A 12,290-nucleotide genomic window follows, 5' to 3' on the forward strand; every position below is an offset into this window, starting at 1 on the left:
TTCTTGATTTTTTTTATTTATATTTATTATTCTAATAAAAACAAAATGAATATAATGAAATCAAAAATCTGCTCAGTTATTGCTTCTAAGGCGGAACAAAGTTTGCTAGGTTAGCTAATAAATAATAAACGCATTTTTTTCACATACTTGGAATAAACGAAATAACATCCGACCTCTATCTGATACCATTTCTAAAAGTGTGTCAAAATGTTTTCCATCCGTGGTTTCACTATAAGGAACGCACAAAGCAAACGTTAAAAAATCCAACATTGCCGATACTATCAAAGCACCAGTACCTACTGCCTAAAATATAACATGAAATTATCTTATTATTTGATAAAAAATTATACTTCAATCAAATATACGAGGATGTATTGATATCTAATTAGCCTAGACCAGTTCCATGCATAAACAAAATATTACGTTACCATGGAAACGAACAATAACTTATTAGAAGTGTCATGATGAAGTTTCACGTCAAAAAAGTAAACCTTCTTAAACCGAATTGTTACTATAGACGAGACGTTTCTACGACCCAGAAACAAAGCAACAATCGATGGAATGGCAACACTCTGGTTGTCCAAGACCTAAGAAGTTTAGTGTCCAAAAATCTACTGGAAAAGTTCTTGATTCAGTTTTTTGGGATTGCCATGAATAATCATGATTAATTTTTTGGATAAGGGTAGAACAATAATTGGAGATTACTATTCGACATTACTGACCACTCTACGGGAGAAAATTAAAGAGAAAAGACGCGAAAAGGTGTTTTGTTTTTGTAGGACAACGCCCCTGCACACAAATCTCATGTTACTAAGCAAAAAATTAGTGATGTAGGGTTTGAATTACTAGAACACCCCCCTTATTCACCAGATGTGACTCCGTCCGATTATCATCTCTTTCCTCAACTGAAAAAAAGTTTAAAAGGTCGTAAATTTTCTTCCAACGAGAAGGTAATGAAAGCTGTGGAGGTCTGTTTTACAGAGCAAGAAGAAACATTTTTGTTAAAGGTCTAGAGACGTTGCAGGTTCGCTGTAATAAATGTATCCAATTAAGGGAAGAATATGTTGAGTAATAAAATATTTTGACATTGAAATTTTGTTTCGTTCTATAGTAGGCTAAGAATTTTTCAATATATCCTCGTATAAGGGCTTGTTTGACAACATGACAGATGTTACTTGACTTGAAAAATATTTTATTTTTCAATTCAATTTCAAATATTTAGGAATTTATCGCATTTCGTGTGTTAACCATTCACAAAATGTAGCTCATTGAGGAAAATCTGTACGTAAAAGAACTTGAACCCGTTGGATGTGGAAAGGATATAACTGTTATTCTTTTAAAACACATAGATGAATGGTTGATAGATTTTGGGAATAAAATTTAAGAATAAAAAGTATTTCCAAATAAAACAAGGATTTCAATTTATGATTATAATTCACATAACTTCATCCGGAGTGAAAGATTTGATATAAAATAAAGTAAGGGTTGCTAAGTTTATCTTCATATAATGTAACTGGAATATTTAAAAAATATCCGTAGTTAGTCCTTTGCTCGAATTTCCAGAATTCCAAGTTTCAAGGTTAGAAAAAAAAATGAAAACTCAATGCTAGTCACTACCTTTTAAAGATGATATCTCGGCAAGGCTGAGGAAATTTTTTTATAGGAAAGATCCATCTTAATTTCACCACCTCCTGATTTTGTCCCATGAATTTAGAAACATCCTCTATAACATTTATATTGATTGAAATACTAGTTAAGTGTTACTTAATGATGAGATCATTTGAACTGATGACAGAAGATAAACTTAAATAAACTGTGGCATAGAATAATAAGAAAAATTGAAATAATACACTACCATTGGTAAGAAATTAATTCAAATTTCCGGGGTAAGATATTTACTTATTTACTTACAATATGTTCTGTCCACATATTCAAAAGACTTTCCAAAAATGGTTTTGTCTGTAACAATGATGACTTATTTAATTGTTCTTGTCTGAGATCATAATCATCGTGCATAGGATGCATTAGTGCACAAATTACATCTATTGCTGCTTGTGTTACAGCATAATCATTTCTTTTTAATGCCGTTATCACTTTATGGCCAATAGCTTCTCTAAAACTAGAACAATTATAAATTAATTAGTTTTGTTTCTGTGCCAATAGCAAATGGGGGGACTTCTATATCTCATAAATTACTCAGAAATTATTATCATACATCAACCAGTAACGCTGGACTGTCATTGATAATGTAGGATTATCAATCTCTATAACTAGTATTTACTTACCCAGGTAATTTGGTAAATGATGCATATCCCACTTTGCTAGCGACTAATCGTCTTAAAGCTTGGAATTGAGCTTCCAATTCTGCTACACTTATTGTTTTTTGATCGCCTTCTTTTGATACCAAAGACTGCAATACTCCTGTGATAAGTTTTTCTTTATTTTCCGAAAAGATTCCCTACAAACAGTAGGCAGTTGACAATATTTTTATAGGTAAATACTAAAACAATCATCCAGAGTTCTCAATGATGAACAACTAGTTTGGCAGATATAAAGTGTTTAAGTCACCCCTCTCAAGTGCTATATATTTTCATGCAGTAAAAAAATGAGTATAAGGAAGTATTCCTTATTTTAAATAGACAATTAGGTTTTGAAATGTATTGCACAGGTCTAGGGGGAGGCAAACCGTACGGAAATACTTAACGTACAAAATGATATTTAAGTGAGTTACAATTAAAAAAATCATCATTATGGTTCTGATTCATACAGTTATGAATCTTTTTTGGGAATAAGATTCCATACAGTTACAAATATAAAATAATAACTTACTTCTTGTGTGATGCTATATAGAAGTCCACTATAGGGTATATTGGTGTTGAATCGTTTCAAGCACTGAGAGAACGGTTTAGTAGGTGGTGGATTCATGAGCAATTTAAGATGTAAACTTTCGGAATCCTCATCTACAGGTATACTGAATGGACTTAATCTTAAACCTCTGTCTGTGGCAACCATTGTTACATGGACATCTTTATTACCAGCAGCTCTAACTCCATCCAACAGAGAAGCTAATAAAGAATCCCTACAATTATATATATTTTTGTATTAACAGATAATAACAGTAAAAAGGGTTTCAACTAACAAAATTTTCTATGAACTTTTCAATGAAAGAACGTTAGGTTTCTTTTACTGGTTTAATTTTTTAATACTTTTTGCTTCTATGCAAAACATGTGCATTTTCTAAAATCCAGGAAATTGTTTATTTCAAAATATTTTTGTGTAAGTGATTCTAAACTTTTTAAAGAACCTAATATTTGCCAAAATTAAAATCTCACAAACGAAGTTGTTTGGAGTTAAGAAGGTAGTAAGATTCCACATGTCACAATCGTCGATTTCTGAAGCATTAAAATCACTTGGAGAGTTCGATTTGATGCCCAGATTTCCTCCCAGTACATAAAAGAGCACAGCTACAATTTGCTGGAAATAATGGTATGGTAACAGATCAGTAATTGCAGGGTGATTCATTAAGAATGTCCAATCTCTGAACTGTAGATTCTAGACCTCAAATTATGATGATTCTGCTCAACATGCCTTATGCAAATATTGCTAGTTTCCGAGATATGAGGTGTTCGCAATAATTTTTTATGTTTTCACAACTTCTCTTTGAATATTGGCAATTTTACATTTTTTGGCATGAGGAATCATAATTGCACTCTAATTTAACATTGCCAATAGAGGGCGCTATTTACACTTGTTTGTGTTAATTAAATCAAAGTAAACTTTTTTTGGGCTAAACTTACAACTAAAATAATAAAAAAATATTAAAAAGCGTTAAATTCTACAAAAAAAAGTTACTCTTCTTTGATTCGGGTAACTCAATCGGTTATCGAGTTGCTTCTATAATCCTTGTTTATTATTTTTAATTACATCCGCGGCTTCTTCTATTTTCCGTCGCAGTTGTGAAAGATAAGTAATATTTTCTTTGTAAACTAATGCCTTCATTTGCGACCAAATTGAAAAATCCAAAGGAATTAAATCAGGGCCTCTTGGTGGCCAAGCAAACTCACTTCCACGATCAATCCATCGATGCGAAAACAGTTCGTTTAAGTATTGACGAACTTGTAAAGAATAATGTGGTGGTGCTCCGTCGTGAAAAAAACACATATTTTGTCTTAAAGCGAGAGGTAATCCTCTAGTAATTCGTGTAAATGTTCTTGAAGAAAATCTAAATAAAGAGGTCCATTTAAATTAGTTAGCAGTTCAAAAAGACCTATTAAATACCCACATATTACACCACAACAAATGTTAACCTTAAACTCGTACTGAAAATGTGTTTCCCTCATAGCATGTGGATTTTCAGAATCCTACAAATGATTATTTTTATAATTAAATATTTCTCGTGTGGTCAATATTGCCTCATCAGTAAAAAGAATTGTATCCAGAAAAACTGGGTTAACATTTTGTTTATCTTGCAAAAAATGGGCAAATTGTAGACGCTTCTATTCGAAAAATAGATGATTGGCTTATACCTGTTTGCAGACTTAATCGGCGAGTACTGATATCTGGATTCTCCGTAACACAAATTAAAATTTCATCTTCTTCATCGGCAGTGATTTTTTTTGTAGCACCTTACTCAGTTTTACAGCGTAGAGACCCCGATTCACCTAAGCGGTTGTAAAGATTTCGGTACAGGTTGTAATTGGGTTGCCTTCGATTTGGGTATAATTGTGAATATCTTCGAGCCGCAGGTGGACCACTGTAATTTGACTGAGCAAACACACAAATCATATCGCACATCTCATTATTGGAAAAATCGTTATGCCTAGGCATTATTTGATAAATAACTATTACACTTGTTAATTACTAAATTGTTAATAAATGGTATACTAATGTTTTACTTATTCTTATTATAATCCAATTTTTGCTTCTACACAAACTGTCTAATAGCGACACAAGCCTACTCGAAAAGAAAACGAAAAATTAAACCACGGCTTAATTCACGAATGTGATTTTGATATTAAGAGAATATTTACGAAAGTGGATCATAAGTGTATTGAAGTAAATGGTGGGCATTTTGAGCATATGCTTTGAAGTTTTTTATTTTTGTTTACAAACTTGTTATTGTTACATATTTAAGGAATAATAATTTTTTTTTATGAAAAAATTAAAATTTATTGATCTTTTTAGAAGCAAATAACTCGATAACCGATTGAGTTACAAGAATCAAAGAAAAGTAACTTTTTTTGTAGAATTTAACGCTAAAGTTTACTTTGATTTAATTAACACAAACAAGTGTAACTAGCGCCCTCTATTAGCAATGTTAAATTAGAATGCAAATTATGATTCCTCAAGCCAAAAAACGTAAAATTGTGAAAACAAAAAATTATTGTGAAAATCAAAAGTTAATCTTTGAACACCCCGTATCTCGGAAACTAGAAATATTTGCATAAGGCATGTTGAGCAGAATCATCATATTTTGAGGTCTAGGATCTACATTTCGGAGATTGGACATTCATAATGAATCACCCTGTATGTAGTAATATTGACATTAAGGTCCAAATCAAAATGGTGACCAATTCAATGGGTTGTCTTAAGGCTGTACAGGTATTGTTAATGTATTAAAACTACAAATCGTACCTAAGTTGGAATTTCTGGAACCGTTGGCGATATTCATACTGAATACACTGTTTACACCACCACTACACCAAAATTCACAATTACACTATCTGACGCGCGTTTCGATAAAAAAGTTATCGTCTTCAGACTGAAGGTAAACTAAAATCTAATAACTTGACTTACTTGTTTTATACTAAATTTTTCCACCAATAAACGTTCTACCGCGAAAATTAATTCCAGCGAGAAAAAACTCCTTGGCGTGAATATTCATGTTCATTCTTTGACAACTTAACTATAGAGTGGGCTGTAAAGAATTGGCCCTTTGTCCCTATTTAAGCGACTCTTACATCTAACAATTTCAATGCTCTCAAATGCATCCAACAATTTATTATTGGATTAATTTTTTAACAATTTCACATTATTAAATTAATCACATATGATTGTGACTGAGCTAGGTGCTCTTTAAACCGGACAATAATGGATCTCTTAGTCTGCCCAATATACTTTCTGTCACAATCACCACAGCTTATTTCACATATACCACTCTTTTCAAATTCGGTATTTTATCCTTAGGATTGGTCAACAATTGTTTTAATATATTGTTGGATTTATAAACCAATTTGAAACCCACTCTGCTCAATTTTCCTTGCAACCCTCTTGTATAAAGATAATTGAAAGGTATCAGAGCAAAAAAACTGGTGTGAGTTTCAAAGAAACATGTTCAGGGTCATTGATTCAAAATTTAAGAAGAAGATGTCTGTTTTAAGTAAGAAATTGAGGAAGTTGAAACCGCAGCCCAAGAAAATTTATTTGGAGCCAATGAATATTGTGGAAAACATTTCTTCCCAGACGTTTGACAGAAAAGAGATGGAGTTGTTGAATAAGGATTTGGGTTTTGATGTTACGGGCGATGGCGATCTCGGTGAATTGATTGGATATATTGAAAGTCCCATTCATTATCTTCCTCAAGATGCTAAGAACTTCGTCAGGAAGCGTGCAGAAGTCAAATCTTGAAAAATATAACTACTAAGAATAAAAAAACATCAGTGAGCCAAAGAGATCTGAATACTCGTCAGGAATTTGAGGAGGAGAGATTGTTTCTACTTGAAAGCAGATAAAGGAAACAAAGTTGTTATAATGGACACGAAGGACTATTTCGAAAAAGTGGACAACTTAATCGAAACAGGACCATAAACCAAAATCTCAAAGAATTCACTGAATAAAATGATTACAGATGTAAAAGAAACATTCAAAAATCGTAAGTACCTTGTCACCGGTACACTCAAGCATAAGTTATCCGTAAGTAACCCAACATTGTCAAAACTCTATTGCCTTCTCAAAATTCACAAACCTGGGAAGGCAATGAGACCTATTGTTTCAACAATTTGTACACCCAGTTATAATATTTCCAGGTGGTTATCGAAGGAGTTTGAAAACCTACCCATCAAACCTGAGAGATTTTCAGTAAGAATTCGTTTATCAACAAAATGAAGACTACAGAAATTGAAGATGGGGAAATTTTAATCTTTGATGTAAGTTCATTATTTCCCAACGTGCCGATCACGCAGACCTTCGTGTACCTTGAGGACTTACTGAGATCTAATAATTTGGGAGCAGATGTGATAGGAGAATATTTACAGTTAACAAAAATATATATGGAAGAGTTTCAGTATTTTCCCAGGATATGGTACAGGTATGTGGATGATATTTTCGCCATATTCAATACGAAGAAGGTAAACGTAGACGAATTCATTCTGTAACTCAACTCAAAATATCCATCTATAAAATTCACCTATATATTGGAAAATACAGTTACCATTTTTAGATATATTTTTAGTAATTAGGAAAAGTAATAGGTTAGAATTTGATGTATTTAGGTAAAACACCGCTACGTGCAAGTACATTCCGGCTGATTCTTTTCATTGTATCCAACATAAGACTGCCAGTCTCCATTTCCTGGTACATCGGTTAATCTACTTTCCACTTACCATCGAAAGATACAATAAAGAAAAGTCCTTCATTGAGGATGAAGCTGTACTCAACGGTTATGAAAAAATAATTGTAAATAGGTTAATCGATCGTCATAGGTTTAAGAAATCTCTATGTGAAACCACTTTTTTCCAAACCCAAAGTAAAAAACAAGAAAAATTTACTCTGATACCTTTCAATCCTCTTTATACAAGAGGGTTGGAAGGAATATTTATCAGAGTGGGTTTCAAATTGGTTTATAAATTCATCAATACATTAAAACAATTGTTGGGCAATCCTATGATAAATAAGCTGTGGTGATTGTGACGGAAAGTATATTGGGCAGACTAAGAGATCCGTTATTGTCCGGTTTAAAGAGCTCCTAGCTCAGTCACAATCATGACATAAATATTAATAATGTGAAATTGTTAAAAAATTAATCCAATAATAAATTGTTGGATGCATTTGAGAGAATTGAAATTGTTAGATGTAAGAGTCGCTTAAATAGGGACAAAGAGCCAATTCTTTACAGCCCACTCTATAGTTTAGTAGTCAAAGAATGAACGTGAATATTCACGCCAAGAAGTTTTTTCCCGCTGGAATTAATTTTCGCGGGAGAAGGTTTATTGGTGGGAAAATTTAGTATAAAACAGGTAAGTCAAGTTATTAGATTTTAGTTTACCTTCAGTCTCTGAAGACGATAACTTGTTTATCGAAACGCGCGTCAGACAGTGTAATTGTCAATGTTGGTGTAGTGGTGTAAACAGCATATTCAGAATAGTATGGCAAGTTAACAGCCTTAATCCAATAAAGCCTTTTTATGAGGAAATTGATAGTCTTTTACGAGATTTATTATGTTACAAATAGCATGATATATCTCTTAGATTTTTGATTATTTTGGAGAAAATGAAATCAGAAATAAGATATAAATCTTGTTCAAATTCTGTCAAGCTACTATCTACATTAGTGGTTGAAACTAAAGAATATATTAATTTTACGTCCATATATTTATTTTTTGTTCATTGTAATTTTTTTATGATAAAAAATGAGATGTATGATTCTTATTTTGGCCTGATGGCCCTTCACAAAACAGTATGAGATGCTTCACATTAACTGGAATGTCAATTGTTTTTTATTGCGTCATCCATAACTTTGTAAAAATTGTTTGTTCGCCTTGAGCGTACCATTTTCAAGGTAGCTACATTTCTTTTAGCATTGTCACTCAACCCTTATCTTTCAGTTTGGCCGACAGTCTTTCGCAAGTTGAACACCCACAAACTTGTGGTCTTCCAAAACAATAAAGTATTTGTTGTCGAAACTTTATTTTTTAGATCAAGGTTATTTAGAATAAACATTGCATGCGTTATTGCGACATCAAGCCTAGCGTCAAGATATTTTTTAGGTTTTCCCCCCATAATGGGTTTCCTTGACATCAAATTTCTGAATGTGAAGGACGGAACATTTATTTATTCTTTTGATTATATTTTCAGAAATTCCAAACACTTTCAAGATAACACCTCCACAAATTTGTGTCAGAACACCATTTACTATCAAGTTATACTTGTATGAAGAGGATTTTTTGTTTGGCAAGTTATCAGGTTTTTCTTGCTTATTATTTACATTAGGCCTGCGATTTTTGCGTTTACGTTTCACAGGCCTAATCTCCACTAAAGCTTGAAGTTAGGTGTCTTGGGTGTTTTTCATAGTTTTCGTTTTATTTCATCAGTATATTTCAAATTGCACTCACAGTTCATACGATTAGCGAGGCTTTACCGGGAACCTATTTTCCTTTGTACGAGACTTACTAAAATCCTTTCAACCTAGTATTCCAAACAAAATGACACCTAATTTTCACCGAAAGCTCACGAAAACTAACCACTAATGTTAGATAACATTTGAATCAACTGTTACTGTCACTGTACTATGAACCTTTGAATCCACAAATAAATAAAATATTTTCAATGCTGTCAAATAGTATTGTTGATATAGAACATAGGTTATTTCTGCACTAAAAGATGTATTTACCTTTAAATTGTACAGTACCACCAAAAACACATTATTTTGTGGCTTAAATGGTTTCTGAAATAAACGACTCATATGTTTATATCTTCTTAGGTTAATATAATTTTATTTAAATATATAATAGATTCTAAATGTGCTAATCGAATTTGACCACTGAAATGCTTGGGTAGAAACGATCTTATCATATGACTATAGTTTATAAAAGTTGGAATATTTTTTCTATCATTTGTTAAGAGTGGTAGATCTATTTAAGTCATGTCAATAAACACTTTGTTCCCCAAATATATTTCTGATATTGGAGGTAACTAGATCACTCCATGTAAAGAAATAATTGTTTTGTTGGAATAAAATCTTCTCAAATTTAACCAGAAGTGATAAAACTGTTTGATTTATCTCCTTAAATATCCCTCCTCCTTTCTTAAGGAACCAACCTTTTGTGGTAGACCCAAATACCCAGTTAAGCTGATTATAATATGATAGGTACATAGCCGCACGCCATCTACCGGCAAAAGTCATAATTTAATGGAAAGTATAAAAAATGGTAGGTGGGTCCATCTATTATTGGGTAATCGTTGTTGTAGATATTACTAAAAGAAGGTAGCTACAATTAGGTAGAAGTTTCTACATTCTTCTAGAGTTATCTCAATAATATTGAAGATACACGGTGAACAATACATGCAATCCGAATGATGAAGAAGTGATATCTAGTTAAGTGATAGTTACTAAAGTGTTTTAACGTGACGTGCTATTAAAATCAGCACTAATAAATTGTAATCAAGCGGGTTAAAGATTTTAGATTAAAATTTCGATTTTCTGTATAGAAGATACAATTTGTATGTCTCAAGGTATTTTTAGTATTGTTCTCATCTTTTGTTTGTAAATAGATTTTCCATCATTTATAATTTCATCCACATGATTTATTGAATATTATCAATTTTAAACATCTAACTTAGATGGTATTTCAAAAGAATGTACTTCAAACGTCAAGAATAATTTTTTTATGGAAAATCGATTAAAAATTATTAACAATTAGAAGCTTACCGATCTGTAGTTGTGTATGTTCTAGAGTGTCCATTTAAATATTCGATAGTGAATAACTGTGGGTTATTATTATCTCGCACGAGTGCAAAAATATTATTCAACGGTTGCAAAGTACAAATACTGTAAGTTTGTGGATCTCTTTCCAGAATACAATATTCTGAAAGGCACAATGTTCGTCGAACTGGATCAGTGTGTCTAGATTTTTGTATCTTATATACTGAAAACTCCGAGACAGTTGTCACATATTCATCATCACTAAAATAAATAAACATTATACAGAATTACAAAAAAACATTCCAATGTTACATACAATGCAATGTGTATACAAGATATTGACAGAAGATTTTTCAATGATAAAGATACTTTAAAATGAGAATAAAGTTTGGTTCCCACATTATCTCAATTTAATTCTATACACTTAGTTTGGCGACTTTTCAAATTTTTGAAACCTTCTAAAAAATAAGTTTCCATAAGTTCCCAAATACACGTTTTTCATCTTATTTTATCATATAAACGTGTCAGCAACATAATTTTCCCTTTATCAAAATAATTTACGAAGATTACAACTCTGAAATCCCAAACTTTATTGGACGAAAAAACTTACTGTTTTCTTCTGATATTGATGGAAGGTACAATTAAATGAAATTTCAATGCGAGCAAGTTTCTGATCAGTATTAAGCCATCACGGCACCCATCTTGAAAATAGGTTTTTTCATATGTAACCTTTCACGGAAAATATTGCATAGCCATTTGGTTGAAATATTTACTACATTAGCTATCTCACGTACTTATACTCGACGATACCTAAGTACAGGGAAACAGAACGTATAATTTTCTGGATAGTTACAGTAAGGATAGTTTGGACGTTCAAAATCCGTGTTCGTATAGTCACATTCGAATGCAGAAACCATTTACAAAGTGTCCCAAGTGTAGAAACACTTTCGGGATAGTATTATTCCATAAAAAACTGTTTCGAAACTAATGAATCTGCTAGATTCATATAATGTTTTGACAGAAAACATCAAAAAGATGCCGAAAACTAACAAAATATTCACCACAACGAAAGTGTTGTCTACCTCTAAATATTTAATAATTGTATATAGTGTAGGTGTCTTTTATAAAAATATTATTTGATAATGACAACCCTTATGCATGAATCGATACTCGATCATACAAGATACGAGGGCGATTTAACAGAAGAATAACTTTTCAGAGGTTAATAACATTTTCGCTGCAGATACTTTCCACCATATTCGTTACCTTGGAAAACAATTAAAGAAAACGAGGAAAAATTATGTAAATATTATCTTAAAAGTGTTGGGTTCCATGAAATAGTTTATAACTAACAATTTACTTATATATTTATAACAAAAATTAATTAAATCCGTGTCCCTGTATTTAGCGATAATCATATCGTGGGCTTACTGCAAAAACCCGTTATGTACAAAATCTATTTACTCCGAAAAATTTGTAACTGAATTCAAAACTTTCTATTTGGAATTTGAAATATGGTTATATTTTTATTATTGTTCATATCAATATGAATAGAAAAACATAATATAAATACAAAAATAACAAAAACAAAGAAAAAATGGAAGAGGTTCTTAGCAGAATAAAGTTAGTAAAATTGCAAAAAAATATTTATT

General features: G+C 31.7%; 1 protein-coding gene across 1 annotated transcript in view; it reads right to left on the reverse strand.

Annotated features, from left to right (window-relative positions):
• Positions 1–12,290, reverse strand: part of LOC130442517 (dnaJ homolog subfamily C member 13) — a 57,665-nt gene that overhangs the window by 38,777 nt on the left and 6,598 nt on the right. Inside the window, exons 5-9 of the mRNA XM_056776683.1 lie at positions 10,645–10,899; positions 2,830–3,079; positions 2,286–2,458; positions 1,912–2,119; positions 148–303 (exon numbers count right to left, since the gene is read on the reverse strand). Of these exons, the coding sequence (XP_056632661.1) occupies positions 148–303; positions 1,912–2,119; positions 2,286–2,458; positions 2,830–3,079; positions 10,645–10,899 (1,042 nt within the window). The remainder of the gene's footprint in view (positions 1–147; positions 304–1,911; positions 2,120–2,285; positions 2,459–2,829; positions 3,080–10,644; positions 10,900–12,290) is intronic.

Source organism: Diorhabda sublineata, chromosome 4, assembly GCF_026230105.1.
Source record: "Diorhabda sublineata isolate icDioSubl1.1 chromosome 4, icDioSubl1.1, whole genome shotgun sequence".
NCBI lineage: Eukaryota > Metazoa > Arthropoda > Insecta > Coleoptera > Chrysomelidae > Diorhabda > Diorhabda sublineata.